Source organism: Opisthocomus hoazin, chromosome 2, assembly GCF_030867145.1.
Source record: "Opisthocomus hoazin isolate bOpiHoa1 chromosome 2, bOpiHoa1.hap1, whole genome shotgun sequence".
Classification (NCBI taxonomy): Eukaryota; Metazoa; Chordata; class Aves; order Opisthocomiformes; family Opisthocomidae; genus Opisthocomus; species Opisthocomus hoazin.
In genome coordinates this window covers 109,678,407-109,691,948 of record NC_134415.1, presented here as the reverse complement: position 1 = coordinate 109,691,948, position 13,542 = coordinate 109,678,407, and the positions used below count along the sequence as shown (strand labels likewise).

Here is a 13,542-nt window from a genome sequence, read left to right as displayed (position 1 = left end):
AGCTACATGAATTTTTTAATACAGTATGCTGTAGCCATAATAAGCCACTAATTTCCTATCCACTCAGCTTGTCTACTTCACAGACCACAGGCCAGCATATTCCGCTCACAAAGCAATACTATATCCTTCATTCACTGAAGCCCTTCAGCTATTGCAGATGGTTACTGTAGTCAATTACTGGGCAATTACAATAAACTGATTCCTCATTTACAAAAACCCCAAACCATTTGACTTGTTCAATTGGCCATAAGACTTTCCAAATGACAAGTCAATTTCTTCCAGTCTTATGTCCCAAACTACAATGTGGAATCAAAACATTTTTCTTCCCCCAGTCTTAAATGCAGAGCTGAATGGTAGTAGAAGTGACCACCTTTGCATCACCCTGCTTAATTTCACAGTACTTTAAGTAACAGCCTTGAACGGTCTCCAGATATTATTGCTGTTGAGAAAAAGACTACAACAAACCTAAAGCAGAACAGCGAAATAAATCCTGTTTCAGGTATCGCACGTTAAATTGCAGAAGCGTGACAGTGAAAAGAGACTAGTTCACAATGATGACCTATTTGGCTGTATGGCTGACTAAATCAAAATAGTACTTTTAATATTTACTTATTTACTTATACATGCACTTCGAAACAATTTGAAAAAAAGCCAAAGCTTCACATCTACTAAAACAAAGTGTCAGAAAAAACAACTTCATGAAAGCAGAATTTGGAGCTATATACAACAGCATGGTTTGTTTGACAAAGCTAATCCTATTCAGATTATTGAAGTCCCCTGGCTTCGCTGATGGGAATCTGAGTTTGAAATCTCTCTTTAAGTGATAGGTCTTTAAGAGTGGTCAGTTCTTCCAGACCTACATGCATTTAGCAAAAGCAGTTCAAATTGATCGGTTTAACCTTTTAAACATCTTATTCACTTTCCATTGTACAGTAATTAGTTTATATATATCATTTATTCATTGGGGAAAAAAAATAGTATTTTTCACTTAATTTCCTGCCTGTAGTGCTCAACTGGGTTTTTTTTTGTCAGAAAAAAAACAGCTGGGCTTAAAAGTCCCTTTTTCCTGCACTTGTATCCCTAAAGCAGATGAAGTTGGACACTGAGCGTTGCCAAGAGAAGAACAAAAAGCCACCACCAATGCTGGACCACCAATCCAAAGCACCTGAACGCCTGACTCTACCGAGGGGATCATGACAAAAAATACTCGCCACTAGCTTCCTAACTTCAGTACCAAATGCTAAAAACATACCTAGGGCTTCTTGCCACTGCTCTGAAAAGGCGCGGTTAGTTTTGAGGCATGCAATTCCAAATACAGAAGCAGGAGAGACGGGTCTGACTCAGCCATCGGGAGATGTGGAAGTCATGGGGCGGAGAGCCACCTTTGCTCTCCTTCCCAACCATGGGTCCACCCACCATCTTTTCCCCCACCCCTGAGGGGACGAGGGCGAAATAAACTGCCGCCTTCCCCTTCGTTGCACTGCAGGGAGAAACAAATCTCTCCCTCCTCTTCAACCCCCTCAGGCTACCGCCCATCGGCAGGGAACCAGCGGCCGCCGAAGTCTCGCGAGAAGACGCCCAACGGCCGCCGCGAGACTTCTCGCGAGACTTCGGCGGGCGCTGCCGCCGCCATGGAGGAGCCGCTAAGCAGCCCGCCGGGGCTATCGACCATGTTGGCGGTAAGGAGGGAGCCGGGGCCGAGCTGGCTGCTCGCCCGGGGAGAGGGGAGGAGGCACCGGCCACCGTGTGTGCGGGAGGGGTGCCCGCTCCTTCCCTCTCTCGCCGGCTTGCACGGTGCGGGCTGGTGAGCGCGGTCCGTGACAGAAATCGGTTGTCGTTTCGGTGCGGGAGCGGGAAGGCTGCTCGCTCCGGCTGCCTGGGGACCCTCCTTCTCCTGCCGCGGCCTAATCTCCTTCCGTTCTGTCCGCAGAGGACGGACTGGTCCGAGCCCTGGCTGGTGGGGCTGGCGGTTTTCCACCTCCTCTGCTTCCTCCTGACGTGCGTCTCTTTCCAGCACTACCGGGTGCAAGTGGGGCACTTCCTCCTCATGGGTGAGTCCTGTCTTCGGGCCCTCCTGAACCGGCATTCGGGGCATAAAGGGCAGGTGCCTGGTTTAAGCTGCTAGTACGGTCAAATAGCTTCTTTTGGTCTCTTAATGGTAACCATTTTCTTCGCGTTGTTATACTTTGCAGCAGATAAATTGCATACAAATCAGTATTTGTCTTGTACATGTGTCTATACATGATAAACTATTATAGAAGCTGCTATGACCTCAAGTTGCGCTGCGTGGGGAGGGGGTTAGATTGGATATGAGGAAAAATTTCTTTACTGGAAGAGTTGTGGAGCATTGGCACAGGCTGCCCAGAGAAGTGGTGGAGTCACCATCCCTGGAGGTGTTCAAAAAAATGTGTAGATGTGGCACTTCGGGATATGGTTTAGCAGGCATGGTGGTGTTGGTTGATGGTGGGACTTGGTGATCTTACAGCTGGCTTCCAACCTTTATGATTCTGTGATAAATATGTATTTATTTACTTTCTGAAACTGTATGAAGTAGTGACTTAAAATTCTCGCCTTAGTAAGTGATAAGTAAGGTTTCTGCATGGTAAATGCTGTGTGTCCAAGAAATTGTTGCTGTGCTGGAGAAGCAGAAAAGAAATCCCCTGAGAGCCATCAGTTCCTTCTGTTCTGCCTTATTCTAACGCTGCAGTTCAGTGAATATGATCGCAGAATCACAGAATGTTTGGGGTTGGAAGGGACCTCTGTGGGTCATCTAGACCAACCCCCCTGCCAAAGCAGGGTCGCCTACAGCAGGCTGCAGAGGACCTTGTCCAGGCGGGTCTTGAATATCTCCAGAGAAGGAGACTCCACAACCTCCCTGGGCAGCCTGTTCCAGTGCTCCGTCACCCTCAGAGGGAAGAAGTTCTTCCTCATGTTCAGACGGAACTTCCTGTGCTTCAGTTTGTGCCCATTGCCCCTTGTTCTGTCACTGGGCACCACTGAAAAGAGTCTGGCTCCATCCTCTTGACACCCACCCTTGAGATATTTCTAAGGTCCCCTCTCAGCCTTCTCTTCTTCAGGCTAAACAAGCCCAGCTTCCTCAGCCTTTCCTCATAGCAGAGATGCTCCAGTCCCCTCATCATCCTCGTAGCCCTCTGCTGGACTCTCTCCAGTAGCTCCTCATCTTTTTTGAACTGGGGAGCCCAGAACTGGACACAATACTCCAGGTGGGACCTCACTAGGGCAGTGTAGAGGGGGAGGAGAACCTCCCTCGTCCTGCTGGCCACACTCTTCTTAATGCACCCCAGGATCCCATTGGCCTTCTTGGCAGCCAGGGCACACTGCTGGCTCATGGTTAACCTGTCATCCACCAGCACACCCAGGTCCCTCTCCACAGAGCTGCTCTCCAGCAGGTCCACCCCAAGCCTGTACTGGTGCATGAGGTTGTTCCTCCCCAGGTGCAGGACCCTGCACTTGCCCTTGTTGAACCTCATCAGGTTCCTCTCTGCCCAACTCTCCAGCCTGTCCAGGTCTCGCTGAATGTCAGCTTTCAGCTGGATTCAGTTCTGGAGCAGGTTCACCATATGCCCTGCTGTTGATAGAAGAAAAGCAAGACTGGTTTGGTACATTGCAGTACCAGCTTGTGTTCTCTCAGCGTTTACTGCCAGACTTCAGCCTGAAAATCCACACTGGCTTTGCCTACCCAAAGCTGTGTCTTTATGGCTGACAGGCTGTGTCATCTCAGCGTTTATTGCCAGACTTCAGCTGGAAAATCCACATTGGCCTTGCCTACACAAAGCTGTGTCTGTGTCTGACAGGCTGACGATCTAGTGGCTTTGAAGAGAGTATTTGGTTTAATTAAGATGGCATGTATTTTAGTTAGATCCATATATTATGAACAGTACCTTGGTTCTAGCCATGGGTTGGATTTTCTGGTGGGTTGGGTTTTTTTACACAGTACCTCACTTCTGTCATGATTGAGGGGAAAAGTGAGGAATTTAAAGAGATTTGCGGGCAAAAAGCCACTTGAAGACAATGTTGACTTTTTAAAATACCAACATTAAGTACCCCAAAAAGGAATCTAGAAACCTTAGTAATTTCTGTACATCCACTTGTTACTGCAGAGTTGAAAATGATCTATAGAGGTGAAAATAATAATGCCCTGTTTATGCACATTAGACCTGAAAGTTCCCTATACAGGCTTTTCTTTCTTAAATTTCATATTAGACATTCAGAATTTCCAATTGCATGCTGTTTACTTTAGACTCTTTATCTAAAGTGTTTCCAGTCTTACTAACACTAGTTTGAATGCCCAAGGTCTAAATGCATTAGAAAATGCAGTGGAATGTATCGTTGCTGGCTTTTTAACCCAGATATGGTATAAACTTGCTGTTAACAAGAAGAGTGCATAAAAATATCCATACTGTGTCCAAGCCTTGCTTATTCCTGAAAAAAACTGAACCACTTTTGATGTGTCCGCAATATAAATAATTTTGTATTGTAGATAGTCAGAAATAACTGAGGAAATTAGGAAATTATCATTTGTTTACATTAACATTGGTTTATCTTGGCAGCTGAGCAACCGTAGGTATGTTTGTACTGTGCATTACTAAGCAGAAATAATCCAGATGATGGCCAGACAAGATAGCACTCCTTCATATCACCAAACTGTTTATTTAATTGCCTTGTGCAGGTTATCTTTAGCCACTGAATCTGGTGTTTTTTGGCTTTGCTTCTTGCAGAAGATGATGCAGGGACAAACTTAACATTTTGTAGTTGTATTGCTTTTCTGTTAAATGTGATTTCCCCAAATTTTCATACTGTCTTGACGGCTTCATATTGCATGTAACTGAGTAAGAGTCTGCTGCTTTTCACCTGACTGCAGCAGAGTACTCTGCTATAAACCTGTTCAAGCAATGTTTGTATTTTACCAAAATGCTTATATATAATTAGTACCCTAACATCAGATAGTAATGTTAGCTATAGCACTGTGACACTGTAACATCTAAAATGATAACTTTGTTCCCTACCCCTTCTGGGGAGTGCTGTCATTTCTTTTTATGGGCAGTACTTAATATTGGTGACTGTGATGCCCAACCAAAAAGATTGTTGGAAAAAATACTGGGGTTTTTTGTTATGTTTATTCCCTTGTATGCTGAGCTCTTGCTGGAAGCTCAGATCAGTAGGATTTTATGTTTGTTTGTAACATAGTGGGTATGTTTGTAACATAGTGGGTATGTTTTGTGATTTTTTTATATTTCTTATAGACTAAATCGGACATTTAAATCGGAACTGGTTTTGTACAATTAAGTATTAAATGTGTAATTTGATCTTCTGAGGATCAAGGAATTCTAGTATCTGGTATGTATACATCTCTAGTATACATGGCAGAACTGATGGCAGTTTATTTTTGAAGAAATACTGAATCTAATATTTTTCTTTTGTTATATAGTGGGCTTAGTGTACTGCGCTGAATATATAAATGAATTGGCAGCCATGAATTGGAGGTAAATGTTTTCACTTTCATTTTCTCATTTAAATGAATGTTCTTCTGAAAGCGTGCGCTTTTTTTCATATCATTCCCAGAAAGCATTAATTTAGAGAGAGTCACTCTTGTCTCATTGGTAGAATTTCATGACAGAGGGTCTGTTGCATTGATTGATAGAAAACTTTTGACCAAAACCATACAGTACAACATAGTTATCAGCTTATAAGAAAAGATAGTTTTTAATAGCTAGTGTGTATTTTTTATACTGCTTAAAATCTATGTTTATATGGACGGTTGTAAACTAACTAGTCAGAGAACTAAGAGAAAAGCAGAATGGGATGGTGAAGGGGAAGAGGATGTGAGATTTGGTGGGATTTTTGTTTTATTGAGTTTTCTTTGGTAGCTATTGATGCTTAATAAGCTGAAGTTAAACACCACTTCTCAAAAATATCACTACTATTTTATGTACGTTTTTACATGCATAAAAACGTTAGAATTTGCCTGTTTTACTAAGTCTGTGTACCAGAATTAAACCGATGGCTTATTTTCATAAGCACTGAACTAACCTTTCCCTGATGTAACTGGAAATTGTGTGTGTAACACTGCTTTATGCAGGCATCTAATTGTAAGTCATTATGTTCCGCTTCAGGCATACATGACCTATATTATAGCTTTGCTGCGCTTATTATTTCTATTATTTTTTTCTAATACAAGTAACCAAAATACCTAAGAAAATAATTTCAGACACTTCAGGATAAGCATGATTTCTGATGTACGAATATATGTACTATTGCATTCACATTAGTAAATTACTTAATCTATGCTTGTTTTATTCAGGTTTAGTGCAGTACATCTTAAAGAAAAGAAGGGCTAGTGTTGTTATAAATATTCATAAGTGATGAGATATTGACTGTCTCCTTGATCAGACTTAATACAGTAGAATGCTGGGGTATGCTTGGGGATGTCAAGAAGTAGGATAATCTGTACAAAGTCCATGTTGAATAGTTACCGTGAAAGTATAATGATATATGAATTATACTGAATAAAGCTTCGCCTTTTTTTTTTAAATTTTATTTCTTTCAGGCTATTTTCTAAATACCAATACTTTGATTCAAGAGGAATGTTTATTTCACTAGTGTTTTCAGCACCACTGCTGGTGAATACTATTATAATTGTGGTATGTATGTGTTCATTTATATGGATGCTTTCATTAAACTGGTAAGTAAATGCATGTGGATTAGTTAAATTTAATGATTTACTTACTTTTCAGGTCACCTGGGTTTACAGAACTTTGAATGTAATGACTGAACTGAAGACACTACAGCGGAGAATGAAAGCAGAAAAAGAGAAAAAGAAGTGAAAGTGCCTAACACTATTAAATTGTAAGATTACTTGTCCAGGTAGTCAGTTCTTCTGTACATTTGTCCACAAATGACAGTGTTTTTGTGTATGATGTCAAGAGGACTTTGCAACATGTGGCCATGGACAATTAGGTGAGAGCAAGCGTCTGACAGTACATTTGAATTGTCTGTGAAATTGAGAAACCCAGTCTCAACAGGTCTTTCTGCCCTTCAGTGTAAGATAGTTTTCACCATGACCAAGGCTGTTAGTATAGGTGAGACACAATCTTCCAGTCGGTTTCCATTTGCCTATGTATTTTTTAACTATGTCTTAACTGTATGTTTATTAAGTATCCTGTCTTCTGCTGCTTAAGCCAATTGCAGCTATGTTGTGAATTCCAGTAAATGAGGGATTGTATTTAGAATACCTCAAGAATCCATGCTTCTGTGAAGCGTTAAACTTCTTTATAAATCAAGTTTCATACTTCCTATGTGTATTGTGTGCCAGCAGCATTTTATAAATAAAATTATCCAATATATCTTGGAGTTAATTTGAGTTAATTTTTAGTAAGATTTTTTTCTTCCCCCCCCCCCCCCCCCCCCAAATTACTAGTTTGGTAGAATCTTGTATTTCGTTTGTGTCATTCAAAATGACCTCTGCATTTTTATCAATTTATAATCTAATCAAATATTAGATTACTTTTTATGCTTTACTTTTTTTTAATAAATAACTAAAAATGAAAAATGGACTTCTGTTAAAAATGAAGAAGACTTCAGTTTTGCTCGGAGTAACCTGTGTTTATTAGATTAAGGAAATTTGTGGGAGGAAGCGAACACAATGGAAGACTGTCCATACATATTTAGTAAAAGTTGTATCTGGAAGTGGTTAAACCTTTGTGTGGAGACCTAGCTAAGCTTCTGTCTAAAATAGATGTAATTGAAGAATAGGAAAGATGATCTACAAAATTGAACTTGGGCTAATGCGAAGAACAGTTCGGTACAAAAACACAGAACAACAGTATGTTTTTAAACTTGTATGTATTTGTGAAATTAATTTTAAATACTTGAATAGTCTTCGCAACAGTGGAAATATGGACCTGAGGGAGATAAGCAGATGAATGCGCAGACGCAGTTTGCGAGTCTCCTGGTCAGGGAGTGAAACTGTTTCTGGAGGACTTCACAGCATTGTGGAAGGGCAGTGCAGCGTTAGCGTCTGGGACTTTGCCTTTCCGATGGATTAACTTAGCGTGCCTGTCCTCGCTCATTGCTCTATCAAAAATTACAGACTACTTTATATTAACAAACTAAATAGATGCAGGCTTGCTATGTTGTCCTGTAATCTCTGTTCTCTTGCAACTCTTGATGCAGTGTTGGGTAGTGTTACCTCTCCATGAAAACATGTCTAGTGGTCTGGTAGAAAGCATGTGCCTTTTGGGAACAGTCCCCATTCTGAAGGAGTGAATAAAAGCTGTCCAAATGGCTGCAAGGTAGGCTGTGGCACCTGTTTCCAGGACCAAGGAACAGGCCTGTTTGATTTGATATAGACAGATGTAGTCCTTCCAGGCTGGTTTAGAAAAGTTCAGCTTTGCTCGTATGATTTGATGGGGAAAGGTATGCAATTTTTTATACATGGCCCTAAGCATGACCACACAAATGTGCTCCTGCCCTTCCTCTTGTGAACTGTTCTGCAACAATATCGATGCACAGTTGTTCTAGTATCACACTTAAGGCTGTAGTACCTTGTCATACTGAGATACCACCTCTTGTGAATAGCCTTTGGCTTTACACCATGTATGGATTTGATTCATAGTAAATGAGGTGGTTCAGAGCAGCTAAGCATCAAGTCTCTTGCAATGGAGAACAATATGCCTTATTTAGTACATCCAAGGCAAGCTTTCCCAAAATAGTTTAGTATGTTGTCTACTTTCTTATGTGTGAGGTTAGAAAAAATTGAAACTCCCCCTTGTGTAACTATGTGGAACTAATGAGATACAGTGATTAGAACTGTGTTTTTTCTAGCATAACGTAGACAAGGTAACAGAAATTACTTTTTCCGTATTGCCCAATTTTATGTTACTCTTGCTTGGCACAAGCTTTATTAGAGACGTCCTCTCTACCTTTGGAGATCCTAAGTGAAATAAAATCTATTGCTTGCTTAAATTCTCTTTCCTCTTCCTCTCAGTGTAGTTGACCTTTCAGGCAGTATTTCATTTTGTGTTGCATTACCAGAGTAATTCTGCCCTTTAATACAAGATCCCAGGGCGTTACAGCCCTTTAACAAAGTTGAAAAACAGAGAACCCTAGAGTGTGTGGCAGGCACTTTACTTTTAACCAGCAAATCCATTTGAGTTGTGTATTATCTATTGATTTATGGTAGCAGTGACATAATGTGATAGCTAGTAGGAGGATAATACTTGGTTTAGAAAGTATCAGCATGATGGGTTTTTTTTTTGTCTTCTAAAAGTATTGCTGAGTGAAAGTATAAAGAGCTTCAAATTCCAAAATTATATCTGTATTTTTTTTTGAAGGATGAACATCTTGGAATGTATACTTCAAAATTGTAAGCTTGGTGATTTTAAACCTTCCCTGACTACTGAAACTATAATAAGTAAATGTAACAGTTACAGAAGATAAATTTTCACAAACAAAAATGTGATTTCTATATATATGTTTGTCAGAAAAATATTCCCATTTTCTACCTTTCAGAAAGACTCAAACTTTTATCTGAATTGTCCTCTAGCTAACCCTGCCTAAGAAACACTAAGTTTAAGAGCTAAGTTTAAAGAAAAAAAAAAGTAGGTATCTTTAAGAGAAACCCTCAGAATTAAGTGTTAAGCGTGGCTTTTCTTCATTATGTGACTGGATTTATGAAGTGATAGTGCAATAAAGTAATGTAAGGACCTACTTGCTGACGAACCAAAATATTTACATTATGAATTTAGAGACTGTTTTGCCTATTTAGAATTTTGTATGTATAAATGAATGAGAGCCAAATGTTTAAGGGTGGTGGAGTGTCTTTGCTTTTAATTGGGAGATCTGAATTTAGTTTGCTTCTGAAAGACCCTGTTTATTTCAGTTTGGAACATGCACACAGAAAAGCTGTTGGCTGCTCAGTTGGAGCATTTGGAAAGTAAGACGAGACAGAGGTGATTTGTTACTGCTTCTGTGTATCTCGCAGACAGTGACTCAAATCTTCAGCTTTCCTTAATACGCCTTTCCACAGCAGCACATGGTGTCAGCCAGTGTGGAAAAACATTAAAAGGGAGAAAGTAATATTAACCTGGCAACTTTACCATAGTAGAAAGTCATTTTGTTGCATATAAATGTGAGAAAAGATAGATTAGCAGAATTTAGTTGGCAGACTTCCTGGAGTTTGAAGTTGGCCTTGTTCCCTGTCGAGAAGTAACAACTGAGATGAGATGATTTTCCGAGAACGAGAACCTGGAATTCTGTCTTTTTCCACATCCACTGGAACGCCGTATCCTTAGCTTGGAGTGTATTTTCACCCCTCTTTGGTCCAATGAATCTCATCATTCTAGACAAAATGAAACAGGTCCAATAAGGGAATTTGAATGTCTGTTCCTATGAGTACTTGCTAACTTAGTACACAGGTGGTTTGGATATCCCCAGCTCATAAAAAATGCCTGTCTCCCAAAGGCACAGAAGGTTAGTGCATTGAGGTCTGCATCCTTGCGTGTATTCTAAATACAGAACTTTGAAGGACGGTCTTACTATTTTCTGTCAGCTGGGTCTTAAAAGAAGGGATCTACTCCAGAAAAGCTATGTCATATGGTGATCATCTGTGGCTGTGAATCCTAAATGGAGGAAGAATCTATGGAGAATTGCTTTGTGGATTTTGAGAATCGTAAGATCAAATCTTGAACTGTGTTATAGGAACTGGGAATGTCAGTAAAAGGAGTAGTGATTCTTTGTGTGAACAAGATACAAAAGAATGTAGCCGTACAGTAGAGAATGTTCTATTTCTTTAAATACAGCTAAACATTTTTTCTTACTTTTGTTGTAAGCTTGATTAAAAAACAGAAGCAAAATGTAATTTTTCACTGTAGTTGAACACACCATTTTTATAATTAATATATCAAAGTAAGTTTATTTAAGAAACTCACTGTGTGTATTTGTCTATTTAAATGTTCTTAATATTTCTAAATATGTTTAAAATATTTTAATGTGTTTCTACAAAATACAAGTATTGGTGTTTTTCTGTGTGTCAGGGGAACAGATGATTACAGTTAAGCAAACTCGCCACTGGATGTCACTGCCTCACACGAGAAAGCTGACTCAACTCTTTCCTGCTGAGCTGGTTCCTTTCACCATGGCTTCATAAATACTTTCTCCAGGATTTTGGAATGGCCAGGAAGGCTTGGACTCTAGCCTCTGAAAGCATAAATTGTTATCTGAGCTCCAAGGTGCATCTCCGATCACTTTGAAATGTTTATTGACACTCTTGCTTTTTACATTAAAGAAGTACTTCTTGTAGCAGTGATGATGTGCATATATGCTTCCAGAATCAGGACTGTCGGGGTATTTTGTGATTTAAAGCTTCCTAATGCAACAAGGAAGGAAATGCCACTTTCACTCATACCTAGATTTCATATGGAGGATCATGTCTTCAAGCAGTTCAAAAGTTTAAGAATGAAAAATAATTACATTATTGTATGAGCAGTATGCAGAGAAGCTTACTGAAGCAGTCTGGTTGTGCATATGCAGAGCTTGTGCCTGTCTTCCACTTCTTTGTGATTTACCCTTGCATGATGCATCATTACCAAGTCTGTCCTTAATATGCTATGTAGCTAGCAGACACAGTCATGATTGAGGTTCTCAGAGTATCAGAAGTCACTTCAGACTTTCTCCACAGTCAGCCAGACTGTACTTGGCAATGTTCAGAGGCCTTGTAACTTCATTTGAGAACTAGTAGGTGCAGCTTGGTGTTCCCCTTTGTGTACCAGGTTTTGAGCCTGTTTTTTTATTTGTCCTTGGAATCCATCTGAGCTCTGTTTCCACCCACCACCTCTTTGAGAATACAGACTTCCAGTTTGCACTGACTTCAGTCCCCTTTCTGTGATTTACATGTGTGCACATACATGTAACAACTCTGAAAAGATTAAGTAATTATAACCCAACACGCTTGCAAAATGCCAGCCTCGTAACTCAAAACCAATATGCTTTATGGACCTCTGTTCCAGTTCCTCCAAATTTTGGCCATACTTACACCACTGTTTTGCTGCAAAACTGGAACAGTGTTGTACTGAATAGGAAAGATCTCTAAGGACTCAGAAGGAAGGCCTCTACATTTTCTGTGTTTGCGTTCATTGTTTCATATAAATATGAACTGCAGGAACCTTTCTCATACAGTTTCACAGGCATAATGAAGCCAGGAAAAGAGCTGTAACTGGTAATACGTTACACTGCTACAAGCACTGACTTCTAAGTGGTCCCACTGAAATCCTGGTCCTGTTTTCTTTGGCACTGTCTGTAGTTAGAACCAGTTGAAACCAATGTCAGGATTAAATGTGTTGCCTCTTTCATCTGAAAATGTTATAATAATTAGCAAGGCACTCAGAACTCATAGAAACAATGAACATTTCTTAAAATGGACAAGTTTCAAGTGTCATTTATAACACACTTGTTAATCCAGCCCTGAATCAAAGACATACAATCTTGTATACCTTTCCTCCCTTCTGACCCAGCAAAAACCTGAGAATAAAGGTTTGCACAGTGACCCAAGGGGAGGCAGAACGAAGTTCAGCTGGTCAAAGAGGCATCTAGGCTAGGATCCTTTGCTGAAATCATACTTACCTCTCAGTCTTAGTACAGTGTAATAAATACACTTAGGTAGTTTCAACTAGCAGGGCAGGATGTGAAGTTTTTCATATAATTAGGACTGATACACCTCGATCTTCAGGAACACTAAACTTGGAAGCGTTTTAATAAAGTAGAAACAAGTTTTTAGAAATTCTGAGTCATTTAAGTAATCATGCTATGGAATTGGGATACGCACACGAACTAAGAAGTGTGCTATTCCTTTGCAGTCTGCTGTAATGATCTACTCAACTGCTCGTTAGTAATATATCTTGAAGTAGTATATAGTAGGATCTACAAGATGTGAATGAATCATTTTAGGACCATAAACTGTAAAAGTCATGCCTCTGATACCGTATTCTTCACTTTGGTTTAGGGATTAATGAGAGTAATCAGCTTCCTATGGCCACCCTTGAGAGAATGTGATTTGTAACGTTTGTACTCAAGCAAAAGCATCACAAAAATCAAGAAGCTGATGTACCAACCAAATAATATGGAAATCCTCAGCCCTTCATGGCAAAGTGTTTTCCAGCAGAATTCAGGAAACTGTAAGGTTTTTGGCTGTTCAAATACATTCAATCCACAGCAGTGTTGTAAAATTGGATTAGAAACAGATTTAAGGGCTTTACTTAAAGGTGTTGGTTTTGTAGGTTAATTGATACTGAGACCCCTTGTAAGTAATAACAATCTGTTTTTTCTTTAAAATCACAGAGTCAACACAAACAAAAAGTCAAATTTTATTTATTTTCTTGTTTCAGTGGCCCTAAATCCAATATTGAATTAATCATTCTACAGTAATTTTCAAAAAGCAGGACACAACATCCCTCTGATTAAGAAGAGCTAATTTATAAAAAAAGCTCACAAGACCGATTCTAGCAAATTGGTTTATTGATTTTTACC

The 13,542-nt window shown here is 39.8% G+C and overlaps 1 protein-coding gene across 3 annotated transcripts; it reads left to right on the top strand.

Moving 5' to 3' along the window:
- Positions 1-1,602: 1,602 nt before the first annotated feature.
- TMEM18 (transmembrane protein 18) lies at positions 1,603-11,459 on the top strand. 3 transcript variants are annotated; one of them, XR_012763256.1, is made up of 6 exons: positions 1,603-1,679; positions 1,931-2,051; positions 5,450-5,504; positions 6,569-6,662; positions 6,756-6,978; positions 11,055-11,458. XR_012763256.1 is itself a non-coding variant. In XM_075414764.1 (6 exons), exons 1-5 carry the CDS (start codon positions 1,632-1,634, stop codon positions 6,843-6,845), a joined length of 408 nt encoding a protein of 135 aa, XP_075270879.1. In that variant the 5' UTR covers positions 1,603-1,631; the 3' UTR covers positions 6,846-6,867; positions 11,055-11,459. The 3 variants fall into 3 exon arrangements, 2 of the variants coding, with proteins under 2 accessions (XP_075270879.1, XP_075270878.1); XM_075414764.1 differs by having other exon boundaries at positions 6,756-6,867; positions 11,055-11,459; XM_075414763.1 differs by lacking the exon at positions 11,055-11,458 and having other exon boundaries at positions 6,756-11,048.
- The last annotated feature ends 2,083 nt before the right edge of the window (positions 11,460-13,542 follow it).

Bases quoted from the DNA above. Each gene is read 5' to 3' on its own strand.
- TMEM18 (XM_075414764.1), top strand. From the start codon at position 1,632: ATGGAGGAGCCGCTAAGCAGCCCGCCGGGGCTATCGACCATGTTGGCG. The intron at 5,505-6,568 runs GTAAATGTTTTC...TATTTCTTTCAG, and splicing joins TTGGCAGCCATGAATTGGAG to GCTATTTTCTAAATACCAAT. The intron at 6,663-6,755 runs GTATGTATGTGT...CTTACTTTTCAG, and splicing joins TGAATACTATTATAATTGTG to GTCACCTGGGTTTACAGAAC.